Genomic DNA, 21518 nt, shown 5'->3' on the forward strand with positions numbered 1-21518 from the left:
AATTCTTAGGATGTTTTGAGTCTGAGACTGAAACTACCTTTCATAATGTCATTCACAATTGTGTGGCTCAAGTTCTCCATTCAATGACTGTACCAAGCAGAAAAGGTCCATTTTTTTATTCCAAATTGTTGCAATTTATTAATTACTCCCTTATGGAATGGTGGATAGACAATAATTACAATGTATGTGAACTAGTGAAATGATGTGCAAACTGGGGGATAAATATTTTGCACCAGAATAATTTCAGTGCAGAGATCCCACTGCCATCTAGGGGAGAAAATAAATGTTAGTATGACAAAGTTGTATTTATATTTGACCTAAATGATTTAATTGTTGATAAGGGATATTCCTAACCCAAATAAAAATAATATATATTTTTTATTAAAGATCATTTAAATGTTATTTTGTTTCTATTTAAAGCGAAATGCTTTTGTTTTGAAGGTTTACAGGAAATCATTTTGTGAAAATTGACACTGTCGATGCTGTTGCCAGGGGCAACACAAGCACCAGGCAGCGCTGGCCGACCTTGTAGTTTTAACTAGCTTAATTTGTTTTTTGCCGGGATAACTTCAAGACTATATGAAATATTCGATGGTTTCTTTTTATGTAGGTAATCGGTACGGAGTGTAAATGGCACCAAAAGCTAAAAAGGGCTCAGCCAAGAAGCCCAGTGCTCCAGGAGCCGCATGTCACAACAAGAACTGGGAGGCCGGTCTCACCAGAGCTCCGTTTGAAGAGGTTTGGTTGACTTCTTTCTTCGGTGTCAACATATTTGCTTTCATCACACAACGTGTAACTTGTTCCCTGGCTGCGCGTGGTCACGTTAATTAGACAATGTATAAAAGCTTCTATAGCTACAATGCTTAATGCATGTGCTGTTGTCACGTGCACGCGCGCGAGATGTTTCCTCTTCATTTCAGTTTACGTTTAGCGAGAGAAAAAATGATTTAAAATGGGCAGTTGACCTACAAAAAGCTTCGTTAACGTTAGACAATTGTATTACCGTCTACAATATCACTAGCGTTAAGCTGTGCGGTGTGAAGCTGCTGCCAAACTTCTTCCTGCGTTATTACCGTGTGAAAATGGTCAATTATTGAGCTTTTATTGTGAAGGTCCTAACCGGAAGTGGTTATTGGTGCGATTATCTTCATGCATTTCTCTCCAGTAAAACTTGCTGGATTGTACTGTGGCGTCGCTGCTTCCGAAAAGAAGAGCACAGGCTGCGTATCAGTGGACGGGGTCACCGTGAGGTCACCCTCTGGTTTATGGACTGCCGTTTTGAAGTCTTGGCCAAATCCCAATGTCCCCCTGAAGGCCTTCAGCAATTTATTTGAAGTCACCTGGTAAATGGTTGAGTTTAAGAGACTGCAAGGTTATTTTTGTATTGAGAAAAGAACAAGTACAAACACACAAGGCCTCTTTACATGTCTGTCAACACCAACAATACTGTTGCCTCAAGTTGAGCAAGATGAGGTTGCAAGGGTTTGATATGGTATAAATACAAATGGGACAGCACAAATACATACATGTACATACATGTCACGTTTGATAGCACCAACACATACACACGTTACGTACCATTGTGGGGTTTATTTGTTTGTACGTCTTTTACTGCCTGATTCGAACGTCTATCAGGCTCTTGCCTTACGAGGTGAGAGGTTATTGTTAAAATAAAATAAAAAAATGTGTTCAACGTTACAACGCTATGAGTTGTGGGGGATTCCCAAAGGTAAAGAAATGCAGACGGGATGTGTTTCTAAAGCCACCTTTATTATTGATTGCAGTATGTTGACAGACCCGGGGAGACCCAAGCCTAACTTTGCGGGAACCTGGCTCAAAGTATGTGGGTGTGGACATTGGGATTGGCCCTTGAGTTTGGCATTTGGGCCGTCGCCATCTTGGTTTTTGCAACCAGAAGTGACAGCTGAATAAGACATTTTTAGGCAACTAAAAGGTTGCAATTAACTTTCATGAACTGAAACACAATGTGAAAGCGTTAAAGATGTAAAAAGAAAAAACTCTGGTCAACTCCCAGACTGAACAATCGCCTCGGTAGCAAGGTAACCGCGGCCTAAAGCACACCCTCCTGTGTTGAAGAAGACTTGACACTTGGGATTGAGATCTTACGCTTGCGTTTACCATGTTGAGGTAATACATTGTGTGAGTAGAAGGGTCATTTTCTCATAGACTTCCATACAATCAGACTTCTTTTTGTAAACAGAGGAGTCGTCCTCTATTGGCTAATAGAATGAATGCAAGTGTAAGGTCACTTCCGCATTGGCTTCACTTTTCAGACCCCGAGGTGGTGAACCTTCTTCTATACGTAGAATAGATGTGGCATGTAATAGGTGTGATGTTCGGCATTTGTTTAGTCAACGTGAATCCAATGAACTGTTATGGAATAAGGAGACGCGTCATGTGAAATCGATGTAACCTGTGGTTATTGACTTGGATTGTACACGTGTTATTATATAGCACTATTATCCTGGTTTTCTAATGCCCTTCCCAGGAGTCATGGAACGCCTGTGTGTCTTTGGTGGTTGGGGAAAGTCCAGAGGCTGAGGAACTGACCCAGGTCCTGTCTTTGGCTGTGCAGAAACCAATACGCAAACTCTTCAACCTGTTGACCTGGGACAGCACCCTTGCAAAGGTATTCCTAGTTTGGTCCAAGTGTTTTTTTTGTGTCTCCTGTATTCTTATAGAGCTCTTCATGCTGTCACTACAGTACATGTCCTGCTACTAAACCGAAAACTAATGTAGTTTACTAATTCATCTGACATACACTGAACTGTCATAAGGTAAACTGTACGTTGTTATTGCTCTAACCTCTCGTGTGTCTGGACAACTTTCACATCTTTGAGCTCTTCTATTAACAGAAACGTTACATTTCTCACATGTTCTTTTGTGATCAGTACTTACAAATTGTAACTCATTGTAGTCTATTGAGCATTCCACAGTCACCTGTGATCTTAGATGTTTTGAAATAATTTACAAATGTGGTCGATATAATGACGCCATAATGAATGGCTAATTTAATGAACACTACTATTTGTAGTCAGCGGATCTACTGAATGAGGTACCAAAAGAATGCTGTCGGTGCAACTCTAATACCTTGTTTTTTTTCGACACACAGATCAATGAACTGGGGAATCCCAAGGCGAAAAAACCCGATGACATCCCCCTGTTCTACGAGGTAGGCTTGAGAATGAGGGTTTCTAATATGTGGCGTGTCGGTCTATCGGTCTAGTTCTGATTGTCTTTGTCCGTCATGTGCATGTGTGTCATTGTGGTGGCTTTCTTCCCGGTGTTTGTGTCTCCTGTAGGTCACAGAGCCTGCTAAGGTGCTGCTGGACGCAGGAGAGGAAATACCTTGTGACTTGATGGCAAAAATACTGAAGTTCCAGCTGCTAAGGATCAAAGCCAATGATCAACAGAGGAGGGAAGCTGAGCAGGCGAGCGATTCTTCATCAATGTGATTCTTTGTGTTCATTTAGTAACGGGGTTGAACTGGAATGGATTTTTCCCTCAGGTTTTTTAATTGAAGTGAACTTTTGAATCAATGCAATACAGGTTATGATGTCACTCAGATCTAAATAGAGGAAAGGTTCAGCGGATTTCATCACGGTTGCTTTTGTGCAACTTTATTCATTTTCGTCCACTACTGTTTCAGGCTGAGGAGGAGAAGACAGAGGCCGGACCTCCCCCCGCCAGCAAGGACAAAGGAGGGGCAACGGTCTCTGACAAAAAGGGAAAGAGGGCGCATTCACCTGTGTTACCTACTAAAGAGAAGACCAAGCTCAAACACAGGAATGAATTTGAGCCACCAAAGTGGATCGGTAAAAAACTCAAATTGAAATTGTGTGTGGGCCATGGAGTTCAAAGAGCTCAAATAGCGAGGAAATACTGTAAATGCACAAAACATCTTTGGCTTCCACCTCCACATCTCCAGTATATTTCTAGAATGATGCGTTTGTGTGTGTGAGAGAGCAGTGTCTCACTCTGTGTGTTGTGTCATGTACGTCTGGGCTCAGATGACGAACCACAGGATGGGCCTCAACACTACATCTTGCTGCTGGGCTTCTACCAGCCCCACCTGATTGGGGCGCTCGATGCCATAGGTGTACATGTAGCCAATGTCATTAAACTGTGTTCTGGGCACACACAGACTTCTGAGGGCAACCAGCAGAGTCGGAGGGCCTCTCTGGCTTTGGATGCAGGTAAAGGGCCCTCGGTATGCACTTAGTACGGTACATCGCAACAATGTAATAGCTTTTACTTGTATTCAAACTCCCCAGCATACCCATCATGTGCATGTTGTTGTCCACATTACATGACGCTCTCCTTTGGTTGTGCTGGAAGCAGAGGTTCATGGCAGTGTAGAGCTGGCTGAGCCGCCCAGGAAGTTGGATCTATTCTGGTCAGGTCTGAGAGCAGTTTTGGACAGCGGGCCACCAAACTCCAAGCTCCATGATGTGGTTCAGATCAGCTACACTGTCCCAGACGGCCGGCCTCCCCTCCACACACAGGACCCTGAGGCCGAGGTGAGTCGACAGATATTTGTCCCGTGGATCTGATCTCACGACGCCGGCTCAGTGTCTTCCAACTTGTGCTCGAACAGATCTGTGTGCGTATTTTGAGTGCGGGTGTGTCATTTGTGCTCGGAACAAGATTTAGAAGGTTTCAAATTTGCCTATCATTATTGAGTTTCTTGAATCGGATATTATAATTTCTCTGCTGATTGAACATTGTGTCTCACCTTTTGCTGTATCCCTTTTTTCGATCATTCTCAAGGTTCTTCTCCGCCTGTCTTTCTCACTGTCGCTGCCCTCTTGTGTTTTGCTTATCAGTCAGTTTCACATTTCCTTTGTGATTTTGATTTTGAATATGAATCCTAATCTGTGTGTGGCTGCACCGTGTGTGCAGCTAGAGATGGGAAGCTGCATCTTTGAGGGTGTGGCCAAGCTCATCTATGACTGTCTGGACTGGCGCAGGCAACATCAGCACTACCTGCACAGCATACAACTCCTCAGTGTACCTACTGTTGCTTGGTTGGATCCACAGCCTGCAGAGGTACACATACACATACACACATATACACACTCATGCACACAGCTCAGTCAGTAGAACGTATATAGCAGGGCTGCAAATAAGGCATGTTTTCATTATTGATTAATCTGCTGGTTATTTTCTCAATTAATCAACTAAATGTTTGGTTCATAAAAATGTCTGTGGTGATTTCAAATGTATATGTGTTTTGCCATTTTATTATTGTATTGAATCGCCTGTTGCTCATTGTTACTATCATGCAAATCTCTAACTTATCAGTAGTCAAAGTTTTACTTATCTTAGCTAATGTTTTCCGATATGTCTGACTATTCACAGACCAGAAACACACACACACACACACACACACACACACACACACACACACACACACACACTGACACAAATGAGCAAACCAATTAAAACAGTATGCCCTCTTTGGAGCCTGATTCTTTATCTTGAATAATGTATTTATTGTCTCAACCAGCGGAATTTAAAGTGGACCTCCGCAGTACCCGGTGAACAGTAATTAAGTAGCTGGATATTGATGGAAAAAGTCTTACTTTGTTGTGGGTTTGTGCCAGGTTGTGGCAACCCCTCACCCCCTGACTCCACGCTCCAAAAAGAAATCAGTGCGGGAGGAAAGGCAAGACCAAGGTATTACATATTTGTGGCACATGCTTGTGTGTGTGTATGTGTGTGTGTGTGTGTGTGTGTGTGTGTGTTTTGAATAAAAAACTCAAGATTAGGATGACAAACTAACCTCCTTTTCTTTCTCTCTTCCATCCTTTGTGGACAGAGACCCAGCGGCCTCCTCTCTCTACAGAAGTGGACATGCGTTACTATTGCAACCTTCTCGACCTGGTTCCACCCGAAGTCTGCTCTGTGCCTCTGATCCTGCACTGCATGCTGGAACAGGTCTGTGTATTGTGTGTGTGGATGTGTAGTGTGTGTGTGGTCGGACCAAGATTTACAATGTTTGAAAGTGGTCCATTATCCCGTGTGTGACATCAGCAATTTGTGTGATATATTTTCAGCAGGAAAGTGTTTTTGCGATCGACAACGTCGAACGCTAAACCTTCGATTTAGGCAAAAACTATATATATTTGTACTCTTTGTGCTCTGAAATTTGATAGCCAGGTTCCATTCAATGTGTTCAGTGTTGCTGCCTACTACCTTTGACGTAGGCCGAGAAGATGGGTCCATAGTTACCTTAAAACCTGTGTAGTAACACTTTTCTCCCCCCCACGTCTGTGGATTTGTGTGTTTAGGTGGTGATTTCAACAGAGGAGTCTTTGCCCACCGTGTCCTGTGTGGCTGAGGCCGAACCTCACAACGGCCTCGGGTTAGACTCTCAGCTGATCAGCTTCATGCTCCAAAGCTTCCTGCCTCTCGTACACACAAAGGTGGAGAGAAGCCACATGTTAAATAGTTTGCTGACGACAGCACAGAATGAAGAAGACAAGAAGGTACAGTGGCCATATGCAGGTAGATGACCAACATAAAACGTGTACTGAAAATGTAATATTAATGCAGCATTGGTGGTTCAGTGGTCGAATTCCCACTGCGTGGGGGGGAGGGGGGGTGGGGATACGCCCCTTCATGGGCTTGTGAGATGTAAGATGTGACATGTGAGAGGACATGGGTCAGCTCTGTCTTTGCTATTGTTATATTTCATCGTACAACACTAGAGGGCGGCAGTAGTCCTTGGAGACGTGGCCCGGTCAGCAGAAGGTCGCCGGTTCAGGTCCCCACACAGACCAAGTACGGAATGTGGACTGGTATCCGGATTAGCATCAAGATCCCTTTTCATGTTCTTTGCGTTGTTTTTAAATGAGAGTTCCCGGGATGGTTCATGGTCCAGCAGAGGTGCCACTTGTGTTGTGAAAGGTAGAAAACTTACATTTTCATTGCATTCACTTGCAAACCTACTTATGGGCGTGTGTTTCATCATCCAATATGAGTGGGGAAGTGATCAGCACCAATTAAAAATACAGAAAAGTGTCCCCTTGTGTTTAATAACAGTGATCTGACACCACAGATGTGACAGGAAAGCTAAAAAGAGACCTAAGGGAAATATTTATTTGTCCAAGACTTTTAGATAAATAATTCTAAATACATTGAAATTGGGTTTTCTTCCCCCACGTTTTGGGGGTTTGGAGAAGTACTGTGAAAATAAATCAGATTTGACATATTTCCTACAAATATTGTGGAGAATAGCTGGGCCACAAATACTTGTAAATCCAGCAGATGGTGCTCTAATCACAGTAGGTTAGCTAACATACAAACAGTAGTCAAATTGTCCAAATAGATTACTATAGATGTTGGTAAACCAGCCATCGCCTTATAGGGAGCACTGGTTCTCATGTGAATCCTTGAATGTGATTTCCTTAAAAAAAATTCAACATTTACACTACTGAAACCCTCTGACTCAGACAACTGTGGTTCCAAGTTACGTTCTACGATATATTTTCCTTTATTTCACTTGTCTGTCTTGTCTCTGGTGTGTGTAATGTGTGTGCGTGTGTGTGTGTGTGTGTGTGCGTGTGTGTGTGTGTGCGCCTATGACTCCAGAGTGTTCGGACACACTAATATCTCTCATTTTTCTTCTTTTTTTTGTTTTGTTAGAGGCTTGAGGAGAAGTTTGGAGTAGAGGAGACCCAGAAGAAGTCTGAGCACCCTCTGGTCATCAGGCACCATAATGAGATGGCAATGCGCTTGAGGGATATCAGTGCAAGTAGATTTTTGGTTGTTTCCAGTTGTGTGTAATTGATTCTTTTTTTTTCTATTGTGGAATTTGCCATTATGGTTCCAAATAGTCTGTCTATTTTATGTAATCTTGGTCCCATTCTGACTTTATTGTTAATAGAAATGTGTTTATATACTATGTGTGTGTGTGTGTGTGTCTCATAGGCGGTCCAGGGTTTTGATCCAGCAGAGGTGGAGCTGTCCATGATGAGGAGGTCTCCAGTGTGGGAGCTGATCCAGTCTGTAGCTCGGCCGAGAGACAGCAACTCTTGCTGGATGGCGATCAAACAGCAGCTTCAGCACTACTGCACAGATGGTCAGTAAGCAGCTCCTCAGTATTTTCATGGCCGATGTTAATGAACTTGTTGCGCTATCTCAAGAGTTTTTTTGAATATCATGATGTGATGAAATCCCACAGATGTTGTATCATGGCTGGTGGTGGAGCGTTTGATTCATCAGAGTGTGTTTGAGAGTATGCCACTGACCAGGCTGGGCCCAAACGGTGTACTGCAGAATGCTCCTGGACCTCTGGGACCACTGTACCCAGCACATCAACAGACACCCACAATAATCCCCTGGGACAACCCACTATCTTACGCTAAACAGCAGCGTAATATCCTACACACTAAAGGTCTGTTATTTCTGATTAATTCAATTACTCTGATGTGACTTTGGCTCGCATATAGTATTTTACACGGTGAAAGTAACTTCCTTTTCAACTGTAGGGACGACATTTCTCACCGAAGACCCGAGTAACACAGAGGTGTGTTTGTCCATAATTCTGTACCTACTCACATATCCTGATCCTCTAATAAAAAAAGTAAAGAACATTTGTTCTGATGTTTCATGTTGATTTTTCTCTTGCAGATCAGAGGGAAAGTGTGTTGCCAGCTGGACTTGCATGACATTCAGAGTAGTCGGCTGAGATCTCTGTTTGACTGGCACTATACTGAACACCACAGTGCCTCCATCTTCCCACAGGTGACCTGTCTACTCTTGTCTTTCAAGGTTAAAACACCATGGTAATGTTATTCCACCGAGGGGTTTCCATGTTGAATGGAAACCCCTCGTATATTTCATGTTCTTTTAAATGTTGCAGGTACTCCAGTCGGCATCAGAAGAATACCGCTGCTTGGACACTTTCCGAGGAAGTCATAACAACATCCTGTACATTTTTTGTCACAATCCAATGAGCCCTTATCGCCAGTGCAAAGAGTTCTGGGATGTAACCCTTCACACCGATGTCAAGTTCAGGTCAGAATGCAAGTCCACATTTTCAGGCGTTTTCTTCTCACAGGATGTGAATAGTAATCTGCAAAAGAAGACTTTTTGTATCAGTCCATAGCATATATAATTTGAGCAGTTGAAATAGTGTATATGTGGAATGTTACATAGACTTTAAATGTAATTGTTATCTTCGAATAGGAAGTACCTGGAGCACGTGGCAGATACCATTTCAGATTGGACAAAAGAGGAAGAATTAAAGAGAGAGGCAATGCAACTCCGAGATCTCAGCCCCGCTGAGCCTCCAAGAGGTAGTAGTGTAGCATGTCAACACAAATCTCTGGCAATGTAAACACACTTGGCACCGTTGAATTACAATGTTTGTTTTGTTCCTGGACTAGACAAAACGGCGACATATTCTGCAAAAGAGGAGGACACTGTGGAGCCAGTCATCAAAATAGGCTCCCTTAAAGTCAGTACCAACTAACACATGAACATTTGCTTTCACAGTTTTCTCTGTTCTCTGTTCTGGCCTTACAGCAGTAGTGCAGTAACTCTATAGTCCTTTAGAGAAATCTGCTGGGACAGCTAAATTAAACCCGAGCGCTTCTTATCTGGTGACCCAGTAGTTACAGAATATCGTACATACCCAAGCATAATTTATAGAGCTAACCAGTAAATGCATCCGACCATCTTCTAAAACTACTTATCCTTAGATGATTGCGGGGGGGGGGGGGTACACCCTGTACTGGGCAGCAATGGTTCAGTGTGTATATTAATGTGTGCATGGTGTTACAGGCCTGTAGGTTGAATCAAGAGCAGCTAAAGGTGGAGGAGATGACCAAGAAATCAAAGAAGGAGGATACAACAAAAGACAAGCAGCAAAAGGAGAAGTCTATGTTGACGGACGGCAAGAAAAGTAGAACTACGTCAAGTGCCAAGAAGAACCGAGCAGAGACAGCTGCCAGTTCAGCCAAGACTCCCACACAGTCCATTACTACCACAGCGCACCCTGTGGAGAAGAACAAAGAACTGCATCCGACAGAGGAGCCCTTCAATGTGAGGACATTCACACAAAACCATTAATAAACGTTAATTTTGTTCCGTCCGACAGTATTTAGTTTCTGTTACCACAAATTAGCCAGCGTAAAGGTAAGTGTAAGAGGTGTGACACAATTGGGTCCATTAATACACATCCGATCAAAGAGGGATGCTGAAAAGTAATTAGAGTAACACTTTGTGTGTCTGTGTGTGTGTGTGTTCTTGTGATGTGAAGGCTTTCGCAGGCTACAGCATGGATGGAAGGTTGATCCATGTGTCAGGTCGTTGCCAGTACGTTTTCCCTTCAGATGGAGGACAAATCACTGTGGAGAACGTCAGCTATGTTGAAGGTATTGCAACAACGATTGTATTCAAAATCACAACGAGTATTTGCTGTGCTGCGTAATTTGGAAAGTCAGTCTCTGTTCATGAAAACAAAGTGTGACTTAGTGTTATCCCTCACTGATAGCTAGTAGGGATTTTCCACACAAGCCCAAGCTTTCTGTATTGTCACTCCAGGTTCCAGCCTAATGAAAGTGGCGGTGAAGAAGGATGGGCATCATTTCTACACACACATCAATCAAGTTGTTGTTGATCCAGCAAATCCTCACCCCCGGGACAAAGAAACCGATGGTAGAAAAGAAGATGTTAATGTTAAATATGCTGATTAGATGTTAAGCAACACCCTATAGGGCTGGGCAATATATTTATATAATATACAGTAAATAGTGTACTATAAGACTAGATATTATCTAAGTGTCTTCTTGGTTTTAAAGACTGCATTACTATAAAGTGATGTAATTTTACCCAGACTGTTCTAGCTGCTCTATTATTTAACTTTACCCACTTAGTGATTATATCCACAGTACAGATGATTATCTATAATCTCATTGTGAAATGCTTTGTGTAAGCAACCCTACAATATTGATTTTGAGGTGTATAGTCATAAATATTGCAATATTTGATTTCCTCCCTATTGTCCAGCCCTCGTGCCCAGAGGGCTTGTTTTGTCATTTCTGGATACTTTTGTATCCATCCTTTCAAATATGTACATCATTAAATGGATAATACTGAATACTAATGAACAAACAAAGATGACCTGAGAGTAGGGTCACCAACATCTTGAGTGCATGTCACGTTTCTATCTCAGAAAAAACCTGAAAAACACCTGAGACATGAACCGAACCGTTACACCCATACCTGTGTGTGTGTGTGTGTGTGTGTGTGTGTGTGTGTGTGTGTGTGTGTGTCCTTTTCAGTGTCAAAGCCTGTGGATATAAAAAGAGTGAAGCAGGGCTCCCTCTCGGCAGAGTTGGACAATGGAATCCACCTCTCATACAGTTTCTATGGTCCTACGGGAGAATGCAGAGGTTTTGCACTTATAACACATACGATTTCAGCCTTTATGAATTTTTATTTGTATTTCAATGTTTTAATCTTTATTTTTACATCTCAGAGTTCTCCGAATATTATTTTTAATATGATCAAACAATTTAAATGTCTTCACTGGGCGGGCAGCTTTACTGTGGTTCTGTTTTGTGATGTTCTAGTGGGTGCCCAGGAAACCGCGCGAGGGCCCCCAGGGACCGCTGCCTTTGTCCCCACCCCTCCCTCCTCCTCCACCCACTGCTCCAAGGTGACAGACCGGAATTCAATTCCCTCCAAGACTGACAGCCCAGCCAGCCAGACCAGACCTCCAGAGTCCCAGGTTCCACACACGCAAATGGATGCACAAAAGAATACCGCGGGGGAAATTGATATTCAAACAAAGGTTTCTCCACCAAGTATTTCAGTTCAATACTTTTTGTGTCATTCCACTTTATTATAACTCGTTTTATAGATTGGGGATGTTACAATTGCTTTTATCTATGTAGTTTTTATTGGGTTAACGCCAATCTGTGGTCTCGATTTCATTTGAATAGCTGTGTTGGATACTTATTTCCCTTACTGTACACGTGTACATACACAACATTTTAATCATAAAAAGTATTGTTAAATTGCTCTTAAACCTCAATATGACCATATTTGGCCAAATAGTCGTTTTAGCTTATGCTTCATGTGATGATTATATCACTGTTATTAGTGCATTGCTCATACAGTATGCACAAGTTCATGTTTGTGTATGATTGTGTGTAGTCTAAGGTGTGTGAAGGCCAGGAGGCATTGATATCAAGTCCATTCAACAGTCTCAACCTGTCGGTTCCTAATGGCATGATGCTGCAATTTCTGCGAGAAGATGCACAAGGTCAGTGATTCACTTTCTCAGGAATGTATATAGACAGTCATCCACAGGTGTGTGTGTGTGTGTATGTGTGTGCGTGTAGCTACACAAGTGTAGTTTGACAAAGCTGTGTGTGTTGCTATGAGGAGAGAATAAGAATCAACTGAAACGGCCCTACATCTGGATATTTCCCACACTCAGAGTCACCTACTCACAGAAGATGACCTTGCCTCTTTAGTTTATAATCTAGACATGAACAAATGAATGGGACCTCTTTGATATTTGAGCATGATATTCCATAACTGCTGTATTCCCACGTTTGACTCATTCTCAAACATACAGTATAGCATATGTTTTTTTTCGTGTTTGTGTGTCCAGGAGTGTCCTCAGAAGAGCAGGGTATGTTGGTGAAACAGGGCTTTCCTCTTCATGGTAGGGGAGCTGTTGGGCAGCTTCAGGACCCTTCCCTCTCCAAAGAACTGTCACGCATTGTTAATTACCAAGGAGCCGTGATCCGATACATGAGAGATGGGTCCACAGAGGTAAACAATCTGTACACGCATGTTCATATATATATATATATATATATATATATATAAATATAAAGGCACATATTCCAGCAAGATTCCTAACTCTTATGGCACACACAAGCACACACATCCCATGTGTACTGCAGGTTCTGTTTGCAGATGGGTCAGTCAGTTTCAGCCAGGATTCTGGTCCCGTGTGGGTTCCTGACTCTGAGGTGGAGGAGGAAAACACCTCTCAAGAAACTGAGGACAACGAGAAAGGTTAGAGTGCAGCACCTGTGAATACAAATCACCATGTCATAAACATGATGAGCCCCCTGCTGTGAGGAAAATGAAGTAGCACTTTCAATGACACACAGTGCCAAACTGTCTCTGTATGTTGTGTGTGTGTGTGTGTGTGTGTGTGTGTGTGTGTGTGTGTGTGTGTGTGTGTGTGTGTGTGTGTGTCTATACAGAGCAGAGCTTAGAGAAGGAGCCTGATAATCAGAGAGGGTGCTGGCTAACTACGACTCCATCTGGAGCTCGCATCCACACGGTGGGGACCACACACAAACACATAGCCACCACTCCTCTTCTCGCCTTCAAGGCTTCAGACCCCATCACCCATGAGGTAAGAGTGCAGGATTACTCCTGTCAGTAAACGGGTTACCAGTTGTCTCCACTGTATTGTTATTCAAGTTGTTTTCGGGGTTTCACAAGGAATTTGACATTGTTTTATTGTCCGAGCATCTCAGTTTGTGGCAGCGTCTCAAAAATGGGGGAATTGGTACCATTCTGAAAATCCTTGTTATCGCTGTGTCAGGTGATGCTGAGCCGGGAGGATCTGGTGGTTTCTGTCCAGAACCCAGACGGATCTCTAAGTGTAGAACATGCAGACGGAACCAGGATCACCCGTCTTTACCGAGACAGACCACCAAGCACGCCGCAACATATACTGCTCCACACAGGTGACCAGCAACTAGTGCATACACATACAGCAATCATATCCAAACATGTAGTGATGTAGCACAAACATGCACTTAATGTTTGCATTCATTATTTAATCTGACCTGTGTGTCTTTCCAGGGGAGCAGCCTGAGAGCGTGACCCTTAAATCACCTTCTGAATGTGTGTGCGGCTGCATTGAGTGCGTGTGCGTCACCCGCTGTGCGGACAGCCGTCGTGAGAACGTCCCCTTCCAGGATACTTGTGACAGTGGAGAGGAGATTAGCGGGGACAGTGCAGGGAAAGCGTGTGACGACGAGGATGCTGGACATGCTTCTTCAGAACGTGAGCGTGTGTGCGATGGAAGAGAACGTGGTGCGGATGGGACTGGTGAGGAGAGCGTGTTTGCAGAAGAAACTGTGGCTGAGAATGCAAAGAGGAGTGCGCGTGAGAGCGATAAGGGGAGTGTGTCTACCAAGGAGCGGGTGGTGTTGGTGGAGAAGGAGGGCTACCCCACAGTGGTGATGTACCCAGAGCGACACACGGCTCACGTCTTTTTGGCTGATGGAACTGTCGTCACTGGGAACAACCAAGGAGCCTATCAGGTGGGTGGTTTACAGGAAAAGTCACATCTGTGTTTTAAGTTCCAAGTACATAAATACAAATGTGTGTGTGTGTGTGTGTGTGTGTGTGTGTGTGTGTGTGTGTGTGTGTGTGTTTCCCTGTGCATCTAAGATGTTCCCATCCAGTACGGGGCTCATACAGATCCAAAGTGATGGGAAGTGTGTGTACTCATCTGACCCACTTGTAACCCCCAGTCCAAAGGGTTGCACTCCCACAAACCAACCAGGAAGCTACACCATGAGTCATACAGACATAGTGGCCTGTGACATTACAGACCCTGATGGGAACCACTTTCAGGTTCGGTTAACAGGAAGGGTTGGTGTTGTGAGTGTGTTTGTGTGGCGAGCACTGAGAGATGGCGAGAATTTAAAGAGACAGTCCTTCATGGTCTCAGAGAAGCAAGGGCACATGGAGTTTTTGATATAGCCTGTTACTATTAGTCACTATGAATGATCTAAACCTGTCGGTGTCAGATGCTCTGTTGATGAATAGATCATGTGAGCCATTAAATATTCTGTGTGTGTATGTCACAGGTGATGGAAGATGGACAGTTATTAGTCTTGAATTGTAGCCCGGCTCCGAGCACACTTAAACAGAATGAGGCGCAACCAGAGGGGGAGGATGAGGAGGAGGACAGAGAAATGGCCAAGATTAATGGAAAACACAGAGAACATTGTCCCAGGTGGGCGTTTATTTATTATTCCTCTATTTATTTGTTATTGATGGATTAGGAAACTGAACATGTTCATGAGCTGTATTTTTCTCTCTCTTATAGTATTTACAAAATAGTATGATGTAATACAAACTATACAAAGTCAGTAGTAAGGAGACAACATTTTAACATTAATGTTGTACGGCTGCTGTTGATGGCAACAAGGCAGAATCACTGTAAACATCATCTTGTGTTCCAGGCTGTTCCTGGTGCATGAGGACGGCTCAGGTACTGAACTACTGAGCTCTCAAACTGCAGAGGAGCTGCTTTACCAGGCATATGCTGACCCGAACATAGCACTGCTGAAGGAACCACTGGCAGACACACAAGGTGCCCTGTTAAATATCTCCAAAATCAAGAAACATAATACTATATTAATAATAATAATAATAAAATTTTCATTCAGTTTCATTATTTCAAGTCATATTTCAATTAAAAGCATAATAGTGTCCCATCATATGCAGTTTATTAAATTTCTCTTGAGCGCATTTTTCTCTTTTCATATTATATCAAAGGAGGAACAAAAACAGGGAAAGATATCTGAATCTCCATGTGACTTTTTGGACTATTTCAGATGAGTTTAGCATTACCATCTTGAAGCCCAGCCACGAGAGCGTCTGGTCCCAGTGGTTGCTAGGGAAACAAAACCCTGACATCACCCCGGCCAACCTCCGAAACCGCAGCTGGCATGACTTCCCTAGAATAGAGGTGAACAAATACACGTGTTGTACAAGTACACTCGGGGCCCAACGCTGACATTTTCTACCCTCTGCCTCTCTCACTATTCCAGAAGAAGAGCCCAGGTCCTCCGTTTGGTGTTGACATGGGACGAGGTTTGACTCTGATTGACAGGTCCGGTGCTTCTGCAGCACAGCGGCAACCTCTCAGAAGCTGCCCTAAAGTCCTGGAGATGAGGGAACTGTACCAGCGCCGACCATTCACCACACCACTCAAAAATACTATCGACACACGACTGACGGTAAAAACAAACCCATGTCTGTGGTCCTATGGCTCACTGTCATGCATACGTCAAATATTTGCTTAAATAAGCACAAATTATGTAGTGGCCTCATTTTATCTCATACTAGAGAGTAATGGAGAAACAACACTTTCAGAAGCACTACATCACTATGAAGCAATGGTGATGAAAATAGGTTGATACAGGGCCAAACACTTGGTATTGACCCAATACTATGATGAAACGGTTAGTCAGAATACAAGTGGTTTTACTGCTTTCATTATCGCTATTTCATTTTTTCTAACGCATGTATTACAGCTTTGTTTTTTAATACTGAAGCAGATTGACGCCCCTATTTAAAACCAGCGCGACATGTAACAAGGCCTCAATTGTGGCGGTAATGTGATGGTTGGCATTGCTGTGATACTTCTGCTCTGAAAGGTCGATTTACTGTGTTGTGTAGTCTGCTTTGAGCGTTAACACCCACTTTTGTCTTTGACTGCAGGAATACATCGAGAGTTTGATGGTGAGGGAGCTGCGATCAGAGGAGGTGGACCTCAAAGACCCTCGCACTGAGGAGGAGAGTGCTCATGCCAGTGATCTGCTCAATCTGGTCCTGGTCAGCACACAAACACACACACACACGCACACGCACGCACACACATACAGTATAATGCACAATTGGTATATTACCATATGCCTTTACTTTGACCGGTATTAGTACAACAGACAAGAATATGGTATCAGAAGGGGTTTCCCCCACTGCATACTGAAATAACAAATACAATAATGTTGTAGAATATTAATGGTAACTATCGATTTTTGTATTTCAAAAGTCTTTTGCAGAAGAAGAGGATGCAGGTCACATCTTTGAAAAGAGGACTTCAGGTTGGTTTTGTTTTATTTGCAGTTCCCTTGTTCCCTTTTTCCTTTCTATTTATTTGTGATTATGTTTAATTTGTGAAATTAAAATGTAATCAGTTTGTGGGAATGTTTCCAGTAACTTTTTGTTGAAAAAAAATAGGCTCTATTAATGAGTTAAAACTAAGCAATATCAATAAATAACAGTGTGTGTAACTTACTTTCTGCCTTACTGAATGAAGATAATCGTGGTGGTTTCAAGCTAAGTATTTAGTAGTTAGAGCATAGCAGTACAGGTCATTTAGTTTGGGTTTGGTGTTACGGCCTCAGAACACTTCCCTCTGTGTGTATCCACAGTGGACATAGCCAATCTGTACAGCCAAGGAGTTGGAGACCCAATTGAGCCGTCAGATGTTTCAGAAGACACAGCCACAGGAGCGAGTGACAGGTTTGGAGATTAGAATGGAACGCGTGAATAGATAATGTAACGCTCTCTAAAGTTATTAATGTATCAATATCCTCTTAAATTATTCTCTTACCCAGTTTCACAGATATAAAGGAGTCAAAATGGACTGAAAGGCTTACACACAACAGGTAAATATACGTAGGTTCTTGCACTGTTTTGAAGGTACTTAACATCTCCTCTTGACATTAAGTACCTTCATCAGTAGCGACAATTCATTTGACTGATGCTCTTTATAGTGCCAAGATAACATTTGATGAGTTGTGCTCACTAGTAAGGGTGTAGGATTTGTTGTTACCGGCCATGAGGACACATATTAAAGGGTGGGGTCCGGGGGTCCTCCCTTTTGAGTGTCAAACACTTAATTTCCTGCCATCTGGTGAATTTGTATTCACTGATTTATGGTGGAAGGGTCTTAAGTCATGTCAAGGAAAACATAAATAAGGCAGCACATGATAAGTCATGATGTAATGGAATATAATACACTAGCGCTCTCAGGCATTCTGTATTGCTTTCATATAATTGCTCTCATGTAGATCAACTTCTCTCATTTCATGTCCTCCCTGCTGAGTCAGCACACGCGTCTGCATGATTTACTCTTCTGTTCTCTTTTGTGTCTTTTGTTGAAGTTTATTCAGGGGGGCGCAAATGCATGTGCGCTAAATATTGAGGGGGACGTTTTCCCTGCATCCTGGCCGAAAACCTTCGCCTGTGCTCACCTGTCACACCACACATTTGCTAGTCACATCGGTGTGAGTTAATTGTGTAAATGGCTTTTATCTGGCTTTATCTACATGGCGGCTGCAGGGATTCTCGTTGGAATTATTTGGAGTGAAAATATAGCAGCTTTAGCTTTTTTTAACGACAAAAAAGTGCGTTGGTAGATAAAGGACAATGGTGGGAAATGGTGGTACTACCATGGCTACCAGTGCGTTTGAACTAGAAGCCATCGACCTAACATGTATGTGTGTGCTCGTGTGCCTCAGACAGGAGATGTGTGAAGAACAGGCTCATAGAGAGGCTTTGAGGAAGAAGAACATTATTCCTTTTTTCCACCCAGAAAACATTCCAGTATACCAGGTACTGTATGTGTTCACTCCAATGTATTTAGATGTATTTTCTTGAATTATTGAGTCAGCATCATTATGAAGAAAAAAATATAACCCACATTGATTCAGCATTTCTGACGTTACATAATAAACACAATGTAAAGAAAGAGACACAGCTGCTTGTTTTCCAGACTCTGCTCCAGCACCAAATGCCAGACATGAGGAGTTTATCTATGGACCTCCCTCCGCTCCCCAAGTCAGGCAGCCCCGAGGCTTTCCTGAAAGATGCCCCACAAGAGAAGAGTAAGTTATTATACAACATTTTTAAAGGCGCCCTGTACAGAGAAACCTGGGGATGAATAGAACAGCATTTTATTTTATATTAAAGAAACTGTAGAGGTGCATACAAAACGTTAGCTGTTGATTCAATAGCATGCACACTATATAATATACCATATTTGTGTTTGCAACTGCAGCCCCACGACCCATAAACCCAACACCGTCTCAATCGGCAAGGTAATAAAGAGGATGTTGTGTGTTTGATTGTGCTCTGAATCAAACCTCATCTGTTCACATCATTCGCTTGTCTAAATTATGTTTACATTTGCTCAGACAACCTATCTTGACATTTCCAGGTGTTTTGCTCTCAGTCCTGCAGGAAGAAGTGACAGGATGCTTGAAAAAAGGCCCACCAACCCCACGCCTCAGACTGCCGGTGTGTTCGCCACCTTCCTCTGTTGTTTTATATTAAAATTAATTCCCTAGTCAGGAACTACATTTGAGTATTGCAGAGACATTTTCAGGGCATAGTCTGGATTCTATTTACTGGCATGGTGGAAAGACGATACTAACAAAACCTATATGTGTTGTTTGTTCCAGAATGTATATGATTCATTGAGTCGTTGATTTGTCTTGAGCACCTAAACTGCATTTACATGGCATTAATAGGTTTGTGTGTGTGTGTCTCCATGCCAGGTGGAAGCAGTCTGAGGGGTTCATCTGGACAATGTAAGTCAGTCCAGGTGGACGTGACTGGAAGGCCCAGGAGGACTAAAGTCAGACTACCAACCTCGATCCTCGGCTCTAAACCTTACAGCGTACCAAATGAAAAGGTAGCCAAGCAGTCGCATAATACAATTGTTATCATTGCATTTAAAAACTCCGCTAACAATAAAGATTGCTCATGAAAATAGAATTCATGTATTTTTTACTTTTTTTTTTAATGTCAACTTGTGTGCTGTTTCCCGTTAAAAGATATATCTCTATATTTGGTTCAACATGTTCTCTATGATTATTAAATAGTGTCCTGAAGTGACATCTAGAGGGGGTGATACACCACTGTAGAACATCCTGTAATTCCCAATTCAAAAAATGTTCCTTTCCCATATGGAATACCTACCCGTACACATGCTCCTCTCTCGACCGCTCTATCACACACACACACACACACACACTGTTCACACATCACATCACTTTGTCTGTGTCGCCTATTCCAGTTCCTGGCAGTGGATGAGCCAGTGAGGAGGAAGTGTCGAACTATTTCTCTGACTGATCCAAGTGTCATAACGAGGGGATTCCTGCTGCTCCCGTCCAGTGTTGACTTTGGCACACAGCAGGAGGTCACCTCCTCTGCCATTACCGTGGTGATGAAGAATGTGGGCGTTGACACCTGCAGGTAGGACACCAGATTATGGATGGATGAAAGTGTGGATAACATGCATGCACAGGCAAAATGTAGGCTTTGAAACCAGGGAACAAGGAAACTATTCTTTTAGGTTTAGTTGCAGCCTTTCAACTAGTTCAAATGTCCTTTATTTTTGTCGGAAAGAAACCAGTTTTTTGTATAGGTGCAGGTGATTTGTGGGTCACCTTCAAGTCTAAAGGAGCAATATGACCTCTGTAACTAATTGTGGTTTGTTTTCGATCTTTCACTCTGCCAGGTTCTATGTGAAACAGCCTCCTCCTGCTACAGGCCTCCGGGTCATCTACAATCCTGGGCCTGTAAGTTCCCCCGCCAGAAGTGATGGTCAAATGCATATTTTGATTCAGTTAGGAAACGTTATCATCTCCCCATGAGTGTTGAAAAACCACATAATATGCAGTGTGCTGTATGTCTGTCTAGGTGGCTGCAGGTCTGCATGTTCAACTGCAGGTCCAGCTGTTCGCCATGTGTACAGTCCAAGCAGGAGAGGTAGAGTTAAAGAAGTACATCTCCCAGGACATCATCATCCACACTGAGACAGACATCCTCTACCTGCCTGTCACTGCAAATATCCTTTGAGCACATCAAGAAGTGTATTACCCTTGAAGAAACATTTTGATATGTAGTCTTAGTTCAGAGAAGCAAGGAATGTTAATAATACGTTATTTGGATATGACCTAGATCAGCTTAGTATTAGGCTGGTTTGCATTGTCCTTACAAAATAGTGAGGTGAAAATACTTTATAAAATCAGATTTTAGCACACCTCAGTGTGGTCTGGCTCGTTTTCAGATTTCCTTTAATAAATCCTCCACTATTCATGAATCACCTGTGGGTAAAGACTACGGCACGTTAACAACATGGTGACATAATAGAGATAATCAAATTTCCTCAGAGGAAGGAAACAGTGAATTCATTAAATTAAATGTGTAATTGAAGACAAAGTGCAGTTGTTGTGAGGCTCATCAAGCCCGAGTGGCTCAGCCAGGTCTGTAAATGGGAACACACTGTGAGGTTGGTCTTTAATAATATCACCCATCCTTCCTGAGAGGTTATATGGCATTTGGCTCCAGGACAACATGGGTACACACAAGAAGAAAGGCTCCAGGGTCCGTCAACTTTCTCCCAGCGGACCAGTTGGACGTTGGGGCCGCACATCCCCACAGACGACCCGTTACCCTTCTGACAAGTCCTTCGGCAAATGAGGGTCAGTAGCCTGTACCGTAGAAATATATCAAATATGTCACAATATCTGAATACGTTTTTATTTGTACATTTCAGGACATCTTAATTGGACCACTCCTCTGCAAGCGAACGGACTACACATCACCGGTCTCCCATCAGATGTTGCACCATTTTTTGATTAATTGGATTTTGTCATCCCATCATCATAACTACCACACTCTGTTTTTGCAAACAC

General features: G+C 42.9%; 1 protein-coding gene across 1 annotated transcript; it reads left to right on the forward strand.

Annotated features, from left to right (window-relative positions):
* The first annotated feature begins 630 nt into the window (after positions 1 to 630).
* Positions 631 to 21444, forward strand: spag17 (sperm associated antigen 17). The gene is given in 50 exon segments (XM_034557263.1): positions 631 to 738; positions 2510 to 2650; positions 3134 to 3193; positions 3324 to 3452; positions 3671 to 3836; positions 4032 to 4187; positions 4270 to 4541; positions 4924 to 5070; positions 5628 to 5700; positions 5843 to 5961; positions 6315 to 6512; positions 7672 to 7776; positions 7957 to 8107; positions 8210 to 8422; positions 8517 to 8562; positions 8664 to 8772; positions 8891 to 9045; positions 9217 to 9326; positions 9417 to 9487; positions 9814 to 10074; positions 10292 to 10406; positions 10576 to 10709; position 11161; positions 11316 to 11426; positions 11607 to 11827; positions 12193 to 12301; positions 12656 to 12819; positions 12954 to 13068; positions 13263 to 13417; positions 13610 to 13754; positions 13873 to 14336; positions 14467 to 14652; positions 14889 to 15037; positions 15267 to 15397; positions 15642 to 15775; positions 15858 to 16046; positions 16531 to 16644; positions 16862 to 16913; positions 17244 to 17334; positions 17430 to 17480; positions 18336 to 18429; positions 18590 to 18701; positions 18875 to 18914; positions 19049 to 19113; positions 19347 to 19510; positions 19895 to 20073; positions 20339 to 20399; positions 20521 to 20668; positions 21134 to 21305; positions 21380 to 21444. Coding segments are annotated over 49 exon segments (6654 nt in total). The 3' UTR covers positions 21304 to 21305; positions 21380 to 21444.
* Positions 21445 to 21518: the final 74 nt, after the last annotated feature.

The sequence above is a fragment of the Cyclopterus lumpus genome, chromosome 18 (genome assembly GCF_009769545.1).
Source record: "Cyclopterus lumpus isolate fCycLum1 chromosome 18, fCycLum1.pri, whole genome shotgun sequence".
NCBI classification, from domain to species: Eukaryota; Metazoa; Chordata; class Actinopteri; order Perciformes; family Cyclopteridae; genus Cyclopterus; species Cyclopterus lumpus.